At 36.1% G+C, this 18151-nt stretch overlaps 1 protein-coding gene across 2 annotated transcripts; it reads right to left on the reverse strand.

Annotated features, from left to right (window-relative positions):
- Window positions 1-9490: 9490 nt before the first annotated feature.
- LOC129568229 (uncharacterized) lies at window positions 9491-16234 on the reverse strand. 2 transcript variants are annotated; one of them, XM_055445880.1, is made up of 10 exons: window positions 15585-15595; window positions 15204-15439; window positions 14625-15029; window positions 14424-14528; window positions 13804-14123; window positions 13541-13665; window positions 12173-12487; window positions 11914-12023; window positions 11561-11836; window positions 9491-11248 (listed from the first exon to the last, which is right to left on the reverse strand). In XM_055445880.1, the coding sequence occupies exons 2-10, from the start codon at window positions 15427-15429 to the stop codon at window positions 9609-9611; spliced, it is 3522 nt and encodes a 1173-aa protein (XP_055301855.1). In that variant the 5' UTR covers window positions 15430-15439; window positions 15585-15595; the 3' UTR covers window positions 9491-9608. The 2 variants fall into 2 exon arrangements, with proteins under 2 accessions (XP_055301855.1, XP_055301854.1); XM_055445879.1 differs by having other exon boundaries at window positions 15204-16234.
- Window positions 16235-18151: the final 1917 nt, after the last annotated feature.

The following is an 18151-nucleotide window of genomic DNA, read 5'->3' on the forward strand; positions in this document are numbered from 1 at the left end:
TCTCATTCACATTCGCCCGCAATTTAATTGCTTATTTAACGACAGACACGATTTTATGGATAATTCCACCGAAGTGGAGCAAATGAAAATACAGTTGACTCGAGCTAAATAGCTGTTCGGCGAGCGTAGCAAAAGCAGCGAATTTTTCTTTTGAAATTTCTGGTTTTGTGCGAATGGTTTTTTTGTTTTGGGTTTTGCAGCGATTTTGTCCAAACTTTTCACACATTCAATGGTAATTTCTGAGAAAAACGTGAAAATTAAGTTGTTAAGGCATTAAATTGCATCTTTTTCGGTGAATTGAGGCTGTGAGAATGAAAATGGCAATACAGGAATAAACATTCTGAAACGCATCAAGAAAAAAAATTCGCAAAAAATGAATCATGAGTTCTGAATATACAAAAGTGAAACATGAATTTACATGGGCAGCATAGGAGGTTCATGGTTCACTTTTGCGTATTCAGAACTCATGATTCACTTTTGCGAATTTTTTTTTCTTGGTGCGCTTCAGAATGTTCATTCCTGTATCGCTATTTTCATTCTCACAGCCTCAATTAGTCCACGGCTTTGTGAAAATAGGATGTAATCAGAAGGTTTTGGATGTTTTTTTTTCAAACCTTTTTTTTAATCTACCAGCTTTTTCGTTCCAAAATGAATGACTGCATTGATTTAGATTTCAAATTCACTCCTGAAAATAGCGCAAACTAAAATTCATAAATGTAGATCAAATTTATATTTTTCAAGCAAACATTTTTGCTTCTCATTTTCTTTATTACATTTTTTTTGTTCATCCTTTTTCCGTTCAAGTACTTGCAATTCAGAATGAACAGTTTTTGTATATAAAAAATTTACAAACAAATCACTTTGTGTGCACTGCTGCTGCCGACTTTTTCGCTACTCGATTCATTCAATTCGGTGTGCACGTGTTGATTTGTTCGGGAGCCAAAGAAGCGCAACGGGCGAATACAGAACGCAATCAGCATTCTTATAACATTGAATGACAGCGACACACAAAAGCAATGATGACAAGAGAGAATGGGAGATGGAAAAGAAATTCTCACGAACACAATATGAAAATACACACGAATTATCTTGGCAAATAAATTGTTCCAAAGAATAGACGCAACTGGTTTCACGAAAATGTCTTTTTTAACTCAAGTTTTTTCTCCTGTTGCTGGGTCACTCTCTTCAGTTTTCCACTGAATTTTGTTGGTGCGTTTCATTTTTGTTCGTTCACGATCGAGAAATTTTTCATATTTAAAAAAATTTACATTTTTTGCACCGGTCAACGCTTCGTCCATTTTAGGTTTTCATCCAGTTTTCAAAGAAATCTTTGATGCGGTGAGCAAACGATGAAAACCCGGTTTTGACGCTCGTAAAATGAATTTGAAGCACAAATTAAATGTAGACTGGTGCAGTTTGTCGACACAAATGAGATCAAAGTCAAATAAGGTCAATATCCCTCAAGCATCAATTCCAATTACCACAAATATAATATGCAAATATTTTGAAACACAACAAACACTGTCAGATTTTAATCAAAACGTCTCTTCTGAAGCATCTTATGATTGGAATTTCTTTAAATAAAATTCAAACAAAAACCGTTTAAAAATGATTCGTTTGAAAGTAAGAACTTGTTTAAGTGATATATTAGATAAGGTATTGGAATTGATCTTTAATATTCACGTCGATAAGCTGGTGTCAAAGTACAAACCATTTTTGAATCTGCGAGTCTGTTTTTGATGTTGGTTGTATTTAATTCGTATATAGCACCCATGTGACAATATTTTTGTTAATTTTCTCTGGAAAATCATTGGATCTCATTTCCGATTTCGGGATTTTCTCTGCAATGTAACTTGCTTTTTTTTCCCAGTGATTCCCCTTCAAATCATTGCTTCAAGTGCTTAGAATTAATTCCGTCATTTCAAACAAATGTATCTACAATTTTTATTGAAGTGTGAATCAATACGAATCCACGCAAATTTACTCGAAATGTATAAAAGTTATATAATGATTGTTATGCGTGACGTGATGTGTCAAGTGAACTTTCGACTGCATAAATATAATATCAGTAATAATAATAATAATAATAATGAATGCGGGTGTGCGATGAAGCGTGCTCAAATTTCAATTCAATTAGCTAATCTAAAATCCCTTGCCGCAAGGGAGGTTAATTAGCACGCCAACAATGTTTAAATAGTCAATATAATTTCTCTCGCTTGACTCACACGGGATTCGATGACTATATAGTGCGTAACGATGCTCGAAATGGCCGTATAATAATCCCGATCATTAATGAATTTCCTTATTATTCTTTCGTCTGAATTCGAATTGAAATTCTCCGCCAACATCTGCCAAATGTGAATTTTTATTCAATCACTTGATAAGCATTCAATTGATTGAACGCAAGCGATAAGCTAATTACAGTGGCCGAATGAATGCTCTTATTCGCTTGATTGCTCCACAACCACAAACAAATACGAAAAAAAAGTCTGAAAATGAGAAAAATATACATTTTTTTGTAAATCTGTTTTTTTATTGTTTGAGAAGAATTTTTCGATCTCAAACATCCCCAAAAGAAGAGGGGAAAGAGAAATTTTTGTAATACTTGAACTTCCACAAAAAAGGAAACACCAAAATGATTTATCGATGAATTAATGGAAATTATTTATCTGTATTTTTACCAGTGAAACATCTGCAATCCGAATTCACATTCTGTTGATTTTGGAATTTGGTTGGTGTTTTTGTTTGGAGCATTTCGTGAGGATAGCATCAATACATCATCAAACAACAACGCATATGCCGGCGGTCGACGGGATATCCGGATTGTGTTTAGATCATCGCAAAAGTTATTGCCAATATAGATTGATACGCAATGTGTGTATGCGTTTGTTTTTATTCGGTTAAAAAGGTTTGTTCCTCGCTTGCAGCGATACCGTTTTGTGCGAATAAAAGAAATTCGTTTTACAAAATCCGATTTAAAACTAGCGATAACAGATCAGCCGACAGAATCTCTTGTTCACATATTCCACATTTGCAACAACAAGATTAAGGGAAAGTTTTCGCATTCGGTAAAAAAAACGCGTATACACACACACACACATATGGATCGAACTCGCATTGAAACACCTGCCGCGGTGAAGAGGATGGAGTCAGAAATCGGTTGAAAGCAAAGGAAAAAAGCAAACGAAAAATGCAAAAGAGAATGAAACAGAATGAAAAAGAACAAAATGTTGGAGAACGAGAATAACGGTAAAAAGAAAGAAAATTTACAGAGATTAAAGGTGGAAAATTCCATGGCAACCATCTGAAAGAGAAGGACTCTATGCTGGATGGGGAAAAGAAGAAGAATCAAAAAGTGAAAGGAACAGAAAGATTGTGTTTCTGTGCCGACAGGCAATAAATTAAACCGGCTCTGATGGCTGAAGTGAATGCCAAGCAAAAGATGGTACAGAATTGGGCACGTGAATGAACAAGGAGACAATTAATTTTGCCATGTTATTTATATGCCTTTTATCGGTGTTTATTATTGTTATCCCCATGCAATTTTCAGGCTAGGCATCCAATTTCGATTTGATACGACCGCTTCGTTTAACGAGTGACACTGTTTGAAATTACAGCCAGAGAGAGAAAGGTGGTTTGCTTTTTTTAAAGTGTCGTCTTGTCACCTGAGAAGGAGTGCATTCCAAATATAGATCTTATGCACAATGCTCGTGTAGCTGACTGACCCGTTGCCATTGAATCACATAAATACAGTTTTCCATACAATTTGTTGCGCAGACAAAACAAAGCGCCAAAGAAAACTATCAAGCACCCTTGAGCCATGGCAGAACAACAGTGGGTATAGTATACAAATGAGAGACACATATTCGTGGCTAAAGCAATTGGTCCCGTTTGAGTATGGCGATTTTATTTTTAAGGCGAGATTTTTAGAGTGTTTGTATTTGACGCCGGTCGTTTTATGAGCCTAATGAAAAATTAGCTGATCAATCTTGAATGTGGCTACCGGCAAACAAGCTATGTTCATGTCCATTCTATAGTCTGAATTACTTTGAAATTGATAAATTGGACACTTTTTTTCATTGGTTATTTACACGATTTTCTTCCATTCATTTCGTCGTCTGCGTCATCCAAACATCATGTTTCATGACATTTTTCTAGCGTCAAAATCAAATGAAGTTCAGGTAGAGAGAGATACATGATTTCTGCTGAATGATGTCGAGAATGTACCGTACAAATATAAACAGAAAGACGAATGAAAAGAAATGGAAAAAAATAAAGGAGGTACGACTTGGAAAAAGAAAGAAAATAAACGATGAAGGGACGAAGTTTATTGTGCAGACTGTTGGCTGTAAGGTCACATTGTTGTTTATCTTTTCACTTGCAGTCGCTTTCGTTTTTCAGTGTTTTTTCGGTTTGTAATTTATATGTAAGATTGGAAAAGTTTTTTTTTGCTTTTTGCATTGCAAATGTGGGCAGAGCTATATGACAATCATTTAACCGATTGGTCGCACACGTCGACAGTCTACCGGTTCGTATTTGAATTTTGATTTGCATGTTGACGTTTCTAATTTGAACATCGGTTGCCATTTTACACGATGTCATTGCAAATTTCGAGAATGTTATTGCGACAGCACAAAGAATTTACCATGATGTTTCATGTCAAAGATAACACACCGAGAAACAGCTGTCATGTTTACATTCTGACAGAGGCTCCAAAATTGTGTGCTCCTACCGATTTTCTGTTCTGTCTTCTCGATTATATTCTTTTTTCTGCTTTGAATGGTCATTTATGAACCAAACATCAACCACAATGTCGTTGGCACAAGTCCAACTTTTTTGAGATTTGTTTGGAGCATAAGTAATGAAATGAGAGCCAAGTTTTTGTCTGCATCGTTTCAAAATTCTTAAATAAATATGGGTCAGTGGCTGTCTCAGGTCAAGAAATCAACATTGATGAAAAGAAGAAGAAAGGAACGAAAGAATTGTGTGCAGTTCCTGCAATTTGTTACCTTATTTCAATAACGAGATATCTGAAAGAATGAAAAAGCAGTCGCTTGGCAAAAATGTGTGAATAAATCTGCGATATATCTGTGCATTCTGCATTCATTGTGCCAGATTATGAATATATTCCAGGCGAGAAATATGTTTCAATGGAAAATGCCGGAGTTATTTAAACACATTTCCTCGGAAATTCCTCCCCTTCTAACCCCATTTGGCCAATATCTCCCACCGTCGAAGCTGAGAACAATCGCCGGGAACGGTGTCATGTTTTGGCTTGGACGTGAAAAAGAATTATGGACGCATCGAAACAATGAAGAGAGAAACTGAAGCGTGTACATTCTTCTCTTCTTGCCTCTATCGGGCACATTGAAGCGACGTTTGCATTTTGGCACTGAAATTTATATTCACATGCACACCGAAACCGGTTTATATTGCATTCGAATTATGCGCAAGCTGTTCGTGTTCATTCAGTGGTCATTGTCCTAGAAATTGAGAAATAAGAGAGAAAACTCGGAGAAAATTCAGGCAAATTATTGATTTTCTGATCAAGTTCTGCCATTTCGCACCTTAGCTACCGTCTTCACCAAATATCCCAACAATTATAAAATAATAATTCATGTCGAGGCAAACGAGCACAGCCTCCGTTCCAATATCGTTTACGCAATCGTTCTCTTCGTCTCTTGCTCTTTCGGATCGACACTGCAAAAAAAAAAATTTTTAAAAAAAATTGCCAAAAAACTTCTCTCATGCACACATAGTACACGCAATTTTCGGCCAAGAGATACGAAAATAAGCAAGCCGTAGTGCAAAAGAAAGAGAAGGCGAGAGAGAAAAAAAACGACGACAACGACATAATAAAGCAATAATTAACGGAACACACAAAATTAAATTTATGGCAAAAGCATGTTTTAAATGGGTCCTAAGTGTTCAACAGCGTTTCATAGCAGTACACATTTTTTGCATTTTCTTTCGTTCGCTCTCCGTTCATTGTTCGTTCGCTCGCTCTTTTGCTGTTCCTCCACAAGTCGGTTTTTGGCGAGAACAAGTGGTGAATTTCTCGAGCTACTCACACGAGATACCAGATCTGTTTCGATTTTTAACATGGAAAACAGAACAAGTGACGCCGAAAACTATACGCCCTGTCTCTCTTCCTCTTTCATATATAAAGCACTTGCCAGACAAAAACTAATATAAAGAGCTTAAAACACACAAACCCAGACACACACTAAACACACTCTTCGTCTTCACCGGTTTGGTTTGCTTCGTTTTCGATGAATAGACAAAAAATTTCGCATCGCAATCGAAGTGAACATTAATTTTACTATAAATATTATTAGAGCACTGCAACAAAACCCAAAAACTCAACAATGTTGATGAGAAACAATAGCGACGAAGGCAACGATCATGATAATACCTCTCTTTCTCTGTCGACATGAGAAAGGGCGAGTGAGAAAAAGAGAATGTGGTTTTCCCACTGTTCCTTTCTATGTCTTTTCAATGGTTCCTCGTTAACACTTTTGCCATTTTTATAAAATTCCATGCTCGACGATATGCAACCCGCCACTACTTACTTGTGGCACACCATTCAGATGCTGCTTTTCTCGATGTCAAACTGTAAATTGCTTGCAAATTTAATGCTGAATACTCTTTAAACGCTGAGGACGAACTGCCGACAATAATGCCGCAAATGCCATAGTTGTCGTTATTGTACCGTTATTGGGCGGGAAAATGCCAATCAACACTATAAACAATTTTCAAATCATCCACCCAAACACACACAAATTTGACAGATGAAAACTAACATATATCTCATGCACCTTCCCACTAGATTGAAGACTTTCTACGAGAAATTTTGAATTTTTTTTCCTAAATGTTTTTGTTTAGGTGAGGTTTTTGTTTCATTTTAATTATGACGAATCATCAGAATAGATAGGTAGTACAAAAAATGAAAAACGTGGTAAACTTCAAAATTCAGTTGAAAATTTAATTTATCAATTTTTCTTTTCAGGAAAATTTTCGAGTTGATTCTCGCTTAAATCAAATGATTAATGATATGTACTCACCTGGAATACTGTTTATTTCAAGTTACATAGTTTAACCCCATCCGTTTTTTACTGATACCTATTGTAGTTATTACTTTTCCGTACACAACGTGTCAAGGGAAAGTATAGGAATTGGTTCCGAAAACTTTTTTCGCAAAATTGGTTTAGATCATCATAAAAACTCATGAAACGCGTAGAAAACCACTTTTTGAGACACTTTTCCGTTCGTGTGCCGTCGTCGTCGTTATCGTTGTCGTCGTCGTAGCTGTTTTTAAACACGATAACTCAAAAAATAATTGGGATAATCAAAATCTGGAAATGCCAAAAGTTTTGTATCTGAAAAACTTAGTTTAAGTTCGAAGATGAGCCATTTTCGATTTGATCCAGGGGTACTTGCCCTAAGAAAAACCTCAAAAAATTGACACTTTTGTATGAGAGGTACCCGTCAATCGACTTCGATTGGCTTCAAACTTTCTGGGATTTCATTTTTCGGAAGAAAAATAAGATTCTGAAAGTTTGAAATCAATCGGAATCGATTTACGGGTACCTCCCATACAAATTTTTCGAAATTTCGACTAAAATTACCGATTTTTGGACAATTTCGTATGGGAGGTACCCGTTAATCGATTCTGATTGGCTTCAAACTTTCTGTGGTTTCATTTTTTGGAGAAAAAATAAGATTCTGAAAGTTTCATGTTGATCGCATCTGCAGAAGTTTGATTTTTTGTCCTCAATTTTTGTCGACATTTTTTTGGAAAAAAATTAAGGGACAAAAACCAAACTTCTGCAAATGCGATCAACATGAAACTTTCAGAATCTTATTTTTTCTCCAAAAAATGAACCCTCAGAAAGTTTAAAGCCAATAAGAATCGGTTTACGGGTACCTCTCATACAAAATTGTCGAAGTTTTAGTTAAAGTGACCGATTTTTCACTTTATTTTTATTATTATATTTTCACTGCCTTTATTTCAAGAAAATTCACAAAAAATAACCAAAAGTATTTACGGACAACGAAGGCCAACGGTACGGAAAAGTTCGGGATTACCAATGTAATTCTTTTTATTTTATTATTATTTTTAGTGAAATCATTCATTTATTCATTCGTTCGTTTGAAGCAATGTTTCAATCGAATATATGTATAAAAATATGTTTTTCCAAATGCACGTATTACAATCGCAATACTTGAAATAAAACATTCAATTTGAAATTCAATCGATTGATAGTGTATTCGGTTGCAAAAAAACGACCACGTGTCTTGATATTTTACGTGTTGATTTTGAGTTTTGCTTGAAGTTCGAAATGGGTACTCCATCCACAATAGTAAGTGTACTTACCTCGATTTTGCCAATCGAATGCAAGACTCTTCTCCAAATGGGAAAAAATCAAGTCAGTCTTCCGAAATCCAAGAGAAAAAAAACTACCAAAAAGAGCACTGTATATGTACAAAATATGCTGTTGCTTGCATTAAAAATGTCTGAGTTGATCTAGTGCAAATGACATGAAATGTTGTAGTTGTGAATAATGAATTTGGAATGTTATGTGTTGGCGCACGGAAGCGGCAGATTAGAGTGTTGAATGTTTTATTGGATCAAATTGTTGTATGAATCTAGTTTCGTGAGAGTGCTTTAAATCTGTGAAATAAAATATGAATAGTACGTGCTTTGGGTTTGTTTAATGGTTCAAGCGGTGCATCGGCTGCCAATTCGAAATAATTTAATCATCGCTTTCGTTTCAGAGATGAAAAAACAACTGTACCCAATCGCGTATAAATCACGATATAAAAGCGGAATCATTTGGCTACGATGGCGCAGCGCGTCTGTTCTGGAAGTTGCAACAAAAGAAATCTCATTCATTATTTAATGGATGTTTTTTGGGTGTTTGCGCGAGTAAGTTGACTTGTTCTGGTTCGTCCCACGTGGATCAGGCTGCAATCAATGCAAGAAGAAAAAAAAAGAACATAGAACACACGACTTTTGCATTACAAACAGTTCAAAAAGATGCATGTCGCTCTTTTCAAAAATCTCCCCCATTTTTCGCGGTTCATCTGCTTGCATGAATATTTTATCAGTTTGTTTTTTCCGCTTTCAGTCTGGCAAAATAAAATGAATAAATCTCACAGAGACGGACAAGGAAAGACGGAAGGGATAGCGCGAGGCAAGAGAAAGCAAAAGGGAAAATGGAACAGGGAGAGAATGAAGCGGAGAAGTATGCGAAAATCGAGTCGTTGCATTGTAAAGAAAGCAATCGTTTGCTAGTGACATGTTGAAATGAGAATTACATCGAATGCGCACTCTGTTTTTTTCCATCCCTGTAAAATTTACAAATCGCGAGGGATTGGAAATATTGAGTCGATGAAGAGAGAATGTGCACAAAAAACCCAGTTGGGTAGTGTTCATGACAAGTGAAAATACGGTGTCAGATCAGGGAAAAAAAAGCGAATGCATTAGTTTTATAAACGTAACGAAACGGAACAAAAAAAATAATCTCATGAATTTATTGATAGCTTTGTTCCAATGTGTGTTTTTCAGTTTGCATTTCGGTAAGTTTTAATGGATCATTCCGTATTTAATCCAGCGATTCGCGGCGTTGTGTCTCTTGTATGTCGATGGCAGCCGTTGTATGGGTCGGATGCAAATTCGAATGAATATCGGGCCCGATGGATTTTAAAACGTCACTGAACAACATTTTTTGCTTTCGCACCGTATCGAATGGTTCGAGCCGTTTGCTTCGTCGAATATTTTCATTATTGCCATTTCGGTTTGCCTCAAAATCCACTGGCACATCCAGTTGCGTTGCTGCTAGACCTTTGCTGAAAATTTCTTCGAGCTTTTGCTTAATATTTGGTGGTGCATTGTTTTCAACACCGCCCAGTTCAGTGAGATTGTCGTGGGCTTTTGTTCGCGACAAATTCGCTTTTTTGTTGACACTTTCAAACGGCATGCGGTCTTTTATGGTGCCATCGACGTCAATCACATCGAATGCCGATGGAAATGCTTTTCGGTTTCGACGTCCGACCGTATCATACAGTTCTTGATTAAATGCCGGTGGAATTGGAATTTTCGAAGGAACCTCTTTGGGTGGCAGTCCATTCGACACGGTTTCATCGTGCAAACTCTCTGGAGCGCTAATAGAATGATTCAATGTTGATAATCGCATCGAATGTGGTTGGATTGGACTGCTGAAATTCGATTTTGCACGATTTGGTGTGGCTGCTATTTCATCGCTTTGACCAAACAAATTCTCTAAGCGCATTTTGAATGCCAAACGATCTTTATCGTTTTCGTAGAGCAATTTCTGCCTTGGAAGTGCTTCGTAAACTCCAATTTGGAAATTTGGCGATCGCCTTGGCTTTTCATATACACCGATTGGCCGTATAACGCCAGGTGATGTTACCATTTTATTTGGGGTTAGACACTCGAATGATGATGAATGTTTGAATGGTATCGACGATTCAATTGACGTCGAGTCCAACAGTTCAAATGGAGACGAATGTTCATTTGATGCATGGACAATGGCGCGCACTTCCTTTTCTTCCTCTTCAGTTTCGCTGTTTTCGAATTCAGATGCTGCTGATAGAATTATTAGTTTTGGCTCGGGCTTTGGCCACAGTTCGATGTCATTCTGGTTAAAAACTCGTTCAACAATATTTTTCTCAAGCTCCTCAGTATTCTCGCCAATATTTTCGATATCCTTTGCAGTAACTTCACAATTTTTCATCTCATTTTCCATACCACTTTGAACTAAATCGACTTCCACGAAATAAGCAGTTCCATTTGGTTCACGACGCTCAACACACATATGTTTGATATCATCCACAGAAGATATTTCATTCAGTTTAGAATGATCAATTTGCGGAGGGCTTGTTTTTGGAATTGCTTTAATTTCTGTTCTATTAACATCAAATTCTTCGATTGGACTTTTTGTCACTTCTTCAAGCTCAAATTCAACACTGTCTGTTTCAAATGTCTTGACATCGGCCTTCTTCGGAGGAATTTCGTTTGGTGAACGATTCAAAATAGTTGCATCTTGACTTTGGATCGAAGAATTATCATTTAGTTTTATGGTTTCATTGGAGATTGTCATAGCATTGGCGAAATTATTTTGATTGATTTCCATTTCGGAAGTGAATGCATCATTTGTTACACCGTTTGCCGTCCATTTGTGGTTTTTCTTTTGCTTTTTCGAGATGAAATATAGAAGTATACCTGAACAAAGAAGTTTAAAAAAATAAATATTGAAATCAAAGTTAAGATTCTAAAAACCAATTTTGTAGCGAGTTTTCTAAAGCTTTTGTTTGAAAATTGTCTTCTTTATAATGATATCTGATCGCAAGATATACAGAATTTGACAATACCAGATGAAAAAAAACTTTCATTTCAGTGGTAGCCAATCGGAATTAATTCCAAAACTTACTGAGTCTATCCTATTTAAAAGTTTCAATTCATGTAATTTTTTTAACTCGGTCGAAAATGTTCTCACAAAAACCATCAAATCATTGAAAATAATTGCTAAATTACCAATGGTCATCCAAATAGCTAGTCGAATCCAAGCGGCGACATCGATGGCGGTAAACAGAAAGATGCAGCCGAATAAGACGATGGCCGGAAGAAGTGGATGCGAGAGATTGAGGGAGAAAATTGCATTTCCTTTGGGCTGTGCACCAAGTACGAGAACAATGACCAAAAGACTTACTATTAAAATGGAAATGAAAATCCAGCACAAAGTCATTGAGATGGTAACAGCTTTCGAAATAACGATTTTGATGAGAATGGCTAAAGTTGCTGCCAATAAACCTGGTGGAAAATGTGCAGATAGATAAATTACATACGTTACAAAATGGTAAACTTCAAAAATCGAAAATGCAACTCACAGTAAGCGGAGAGCAGAATTGTGACCAAACTTATGGAACGCGTTGATTTCGTGACTGTTGCCGATGTTCCGTTTTCACATGGATGTTGTTGTTTCAAGCGCCCGGAGTATCTGTGTGGAATAGGGAACAAAAAAGATGAGCGCAAATAAATCAAGTAAAAATTGCGATGGTGTCGCGTGCACGAGGGGAAGCAATGCATTTAACGGATCATAACGTCGTCGCCGGGCGAAAATGAAAAGCGAACAAGACATAAACTTACCTCAAAATCATGATGTCAATGGTTAGAGCGAACAGCATGAGCAACGTACCGATCGAAAGTAAATTAATGAGATGTTCAATGGCGAATAATCCAGCCAACAAGCCGGAAAGTATTGAAAATAATAAACAAGCACCGGTTTCCCATCGTCGTCTTTGGTTGCCGTTGTGTTCGGTTGCCGTTGTTTTTTGCTGCCGTATTTCTTGTTGTAAATGGTTTAAGCCAAACTTTCCAAATAATTTGAATGTTGAATCGTCCGCATCGGTCGATAGCATCGTTTGCACAACACGCTGTTCAGCATGCAGCATCGCATACAAACTATACACGTGGAAAAACACCAGAGACACATTTTTAGAATGGGGGGAGGGGAGGGAGAGAGAGAACGAGAGTGAACGTCGCACACAAATACATATACAAAAAAACAGCGAACTTATTTCGTTAAGTGCCAAAGATTGTTCTTAATTCGTAAATAAATTGGTGTTTTTGGTTATTGGATGTTACATGAGTTTTGCTCGCTCGTAGCCTAGCATCAATTTTGCTGGGATTTTCGTGTTGGTCGTTGTATACAAACAACAAACTGTTTGTGCTTGAGATTGCGTTCAAAGGAACCAAATACCATAGAAAACTAATAAATAACAAGTTTTCCATTCCATTTCGATGAAACTGAAATGCATTCCAAAAAGTAATACAAAATCAAATCGAATCTGCACGGAACATTTTTGGAAATGGCCAAAAACTCATATGCTCTTTTTGTGTGTCGATAAACATGATTTCGAACATTTTTCGCCCTCTCTCTCTCTCTCTAAAGACAGAGTTATGAATGCGAATCAGTGATGCGGAACATGTCTATCAATAACTTACCCTTGACTACCTTAGCATGCTAATTTTTCAATTAAACAGCAAAAACCCACATTGAATTTCATGCATCTCATTTTCAACACACACTACATACACCACCCCGTTCACATCGCTCAATTGGCACGTTTGTGTGGCAAAAACTTAACCAAAATATGTTTTCTTTTAGTGCCCATTGAGGCGATGCGTAAAGTTAAAATGCTTTGCCTGATATTGAAATCATTGCTTTTCATGCATCACAAACTCTTTCCCAGCCAATTTCCAAGTGGCTCTTTGGTTTTCGCACACCGATGCAAATGAAGAATCTCCATTGGAGATAGAGAAAGAGAGAGTGAGCAAGCATTTTATGTTTGTGGTGCGTACTGCTAGCGCAAATATTTGAAATTGTGCTGCAAAATTGTTTGGCTATATATGTGAAAATTTCAGCCGGGAATCAAACGAAAGCAATGAATTGAATGAGAGACAGGAGAAGAGGTAGATATCGAATGCGGGAGAAAAGAGTTTTTTTTTATTTACCTGCCAACAAGTGCGATGGAGCCAGCAATTAATATAATGAATTTGGTTACCGTTGCCGCGTTGCTGAGCCCATTCGAATCACTGAACACTGCATCGATAACAGATAACAACGGCAAGCTTTTATCCTGAAAAACACACCGACCAAACAAGCATATTCCAAATGTTAATTGATGTTGAAAAGCCAAATATTCCATGAAAAATACTCCCACAATAAAAAAGAGAAAGAGAAAAAGTTGAAACGGGTTCAAAGTGTTGAAACTTACCATTGAATAGATGGGTTGAATGGTCGTTAATGCAAATGTCATGCCGAGCAAACATAGGAGAATGATGGTGTTAATTGATAAAATGGCTTGGTTCACGGTTTTGGTGAAATATTCGATGCTTACTGGTTCCGTGTCACTGGAATATCGCGTTGAAAAGCAAAATGATTGGGCCCATCGGCTCAACAACATCGTATCAAATGCAATAAACATGAATAAAATGATGACAACACCTTTGAAGACGCCATCTACGCCAAAAGCATAAAAACCACCTGTTTCCAAATTCGAATATCCGTTTCCGCGATCCCAATTCGAAATGTCGGCTTTTCCAAATGAATTGAAACGATAAGAAACGTTTAATTTTATTGACACAAAAATGCTATCGCATCGTTGACGAGATTGCAATATTTTTGCCGCTTCAACGTTTGACAGAAAGATAAAGAGACTGAGAGCTCAAATCAGTCAGCGGAAATAATAATCAACAAGCCTAAACATATTTGAAAAATGTGTGTGTTCAATTGAAGCGAAAAATCAAACATTTCGCAAATGACGGTGGAACGTTTCAATTAAATTCCGCGTATGGTAGCTTAAGCTTCAATCAACCGTTTGGTGTATATATTTACCGTTGAAAATGCCGAAAAATAGGAAAATCAGTACAATCAACAAACTCAACGCGATTGATACCACATTGAATATGGTGTTTCGTCCAAGCAACAACAACAACGGAACTGGAATATGCGTATAAAGAGAAAATGTGTGTTACAAAAAATTTTCCGGTGCTTTGACTGAAAAGGTGGTGCGTGGTCATTTGATTTTCAGCTTACCGCCTATTATGATTGGCACTAGAAGTGCCAGTACATCGAAATGTTCGCCTAAATACCATGACATTGGAATGATTTCGGTCAAATGGCCCACTGAGTCGAAAAATAGTGCATCAATCATGATAATCAATGTTTTGGAGATCAGTGCCACAATCACCACATACTCCATAATCAAATTCCATGCAATTACAAATGCAGCGAATTCACCATTACAAACATAAACAAGTTCATACGATGGCAACAACCATTCGATTGCCACTCTATACCTTGTTCTTGTAACATATGCATTATTGTCTATTTGGCCCACTATCGTTTCATCAGACACTGTAGCCACAACACGCGATAATTGTGCCGATTCTTCTATCGTCGATAACACTATCATTCGATTTAATTCTGTGTAAAAAGTACCTAATTTTCGGAATAAAAAAACATGCAAAAAGTTGATTATTCTGATATAATATAAAAGCGAGAATAATTCCGAGTTTTATTTCAAAAGTAAAGGATAAGAGAAATAAGTTTGTATACTCGTAAGATGAACGACGAAAATCTGCTTTTCGTTGGTGCATTGAAATTCAATTTTACCTACTAAATATGCAATTAATGCCGCTATTAAAATGGAGAGAATTGCTGATGGTCCGGCAACGCATTTCACCACATGGCCAATTCCAATGAAAACGATTATTGCAAGCGTTGAACTCAAGCCCGTTTTCACCAAATCAAATAGATTCAGACGCGGTTTATGGTGCACTAACACGGATGCAGTTTTTGGTGTTGACCCATTTTCAGGCACTCGATTCGATAAATCCATTTTTGATGCACTTTAACAAAGTTTAACGTGAGAACCAAAGAAATATTCGCTACGAATGCATCATATTCATTTTGAGCTACCTATCTAATAACGTTAATGCCTAATTTTAATCTAGAAATGCTATTGATTGTCCGAAATCGTATAAATTGTTTTACAATGAATTATTTGCACGAGAAAACGCTGTTAGTCACTCGTTTACCAAACAATTTTGAAAGAATTCCGGAAAATGTGTTTCTAGTGAATAGATATTTGAAAGTTAAATTATAAGCTTTGCCTTTTTCCAAATAGAACAAACGTGAACACGATTCATAATTTTTTTTTCTATGTGAAAATTAAAGCATTCATTAAAATGGCTTTTGCACGACGGTCGCGCGCCGAATCGATTTAATAAAATTGGTTGTCAATTTTGAGCGAAAAAACATCACCAATAAACGCTGAAATTCCGATGTTCCGTCCACAAAAACCGAAGCTCACTCACTGATATGATTTGCCACGATTTGTAAAACGTTCCAAATGAATTTTAGTTAAAATGACTATCTTATCACATATCACCTTATCGCTCTACCATTGTTTTGCTTTCCGTTGTTTCACATTTATTTTGTTTTATGCAATCAATCTACGCTTTATATAACCAATTTTAATAAATTTTTAGTTGATCCATAATTTGTTTTTATTCAATTCAATGGAAATTGATGGTGGTGATTTGTTTATAATAGGCATCAGTTTATCGAAACTATCCAAACTGAATCAAAAAGTATTTGATGCGGTTTTACACCTGAATGAGATTTGTGCAAACATTGATTATGACAACACATTTATGGCCTTCTGCTGATAAAGAAATTCGATCGGCCGTGATATCACAACCATACAGATATAAAATCACTGATAACAAACGATAAAAATACTAACGTCTTAGTTTTGTTGGATGTCAGACGAAATTTGCAGTTGTTGACGTTGATTCACCACGTCTGGGGATTTTTTTTCACGAGATTTTACTAAACTAGTATCTATTTCAACGCATTTTTGGAAAGAACATCAATAAGACATTTTTGATACTTCATCACAGCTGTATAAGAACTGTTTTTTAGCAGAATCAAATCAACTCAACTCTTATCATAAAAATGTTTTATTAAATCATCAATCTCAAGAGCCCTATTGACCAGAATTGAATTCTGAGAATTCTATGATTCAAGGTACTCCATAAGTCTTTCGCATGTGTTCGAATTTCATTTTCTGTTATATATTTTATGCATATTTTACTTAAATAACGTCCCTTTCAGTAATTTGAATCAGCTATGACGTCAGTTGCAATGGAATGACTGACGAGAATAGATGAAGTCAGTATTCATGTCAACACAAACCAAAAGTCCAAGTGTCGAATGACAATAAATCAGAATACATCTCTCCTACTCAGTTACATATCGAATAATCTCTTGAAGTTCAAGAAAATAAAATTTCATTGGAATTGACCACCTCAAACTGTATAACAAACTTTTTATATCAGTGACGCAATATGTTTATGAGTATAATTGAAGTTTCATTCATCGCTCTGGCAACACCGCGATAGTCTCGATCATTAAACGTCAAACCAACAACGCCACACATTTTGACGGGAACTACATTGATGAGTGTATTCAATGCAGTATCAAACATAGTCGTCATTGTGTTGTGTGGTGAAATAATAATAATTATTTGAATTTTAAATAAATAAAAATGTTTCGATTCTGTCAAATAAAATTGTGCAAATATGCCGCTGGCACACAAGACGAAAAAATTGCTTTCTTTCGGTAGATTAAACCCGTATTTAAAAAAATTGTTTTTCTTCCATTTTCAATTGAGTTGTATGAGAGAAAATTACGGTTTTATATGATATATTGGAGTTTCCATAATTAAAAAAAACACAAAATGTTAGATTCAAAATGGAAACTGGTTCGTGGCAGAATTGTTTTTTTTTTTAATTTTGCGGACCATACTGAGAAAACGCTTGCGTTCGAATAGAAAACTACACTGAAACAGAAGTCGATTTGACATTAGCTGTCAAACCGGCAAGATGAACAAGTGCATTTGTTAAGTGAGCGCGTTCACTCCGTGTCAGCAGGTTTTGGACGAATTTCATTTTGCAAATGATGTTGTTGTTAGTGTAATGATACCCCCGCGTCTGGCAAAGAGTCGTTATCAAAGACGTTAACACAGGGCAATGTTTGTGCGTGCGTCATAATCTACAGCTGAGTCATTTTTCAAGTATTGACTGTTGACCAGTGCTTAGAGGCTCAACTAAAAATAAACCAACCATCATTTTCATTTACAATCTAAAAATTACAAAGATGTCGTATTATTAAGTTTGACAACGCAAACAACATAATATCAACAAAGAGTGGCGAAAATAAAGAAACATTTTACATTTTGCGGTTTGAGATTTTGATTGTGCTTATGAAATGCAACAGAACAACAACAACAAAAATGGAGATAGAAAAATTAGATAAACGAATAACCGTAATAATCGCTTATGCTTCAATTCCCCAAACGATAAACCGAGTTTTACAAGAATTCGTTGGTGTTGTTGGGAGTTTTTGTCAACATTGAATTAAATAATGAAGATCCACATGACCACTTACTTCACGAAAAATATACAAATTTTAAGAATAAATATCAAATCAGATGAAAGTCATCATAAAGTTTTGAGTCAATTTTGTTTTAAAATAATAAAACTATTCATTGCTTT

The sequence above is a fragment of the Sitodiplosis mosellana genome, unplaced genomic scaffold, assembly GCF_009176505.1.
Source record: "Sitodiplosis mosellana isolate CC-2019 unplaced genomic scaffold, AAFC_SMos_1.0 Smas_scaffold_17, whole genome shotgun sequence".
Taxonomy (NCBI): domain Eukaryota; kingdom Metazoa; phylum Arthropoda; class Insecta; order Diptera; family Cecidomyiidae; genus Sitodiplosis; species Sitodiplosis mosellana.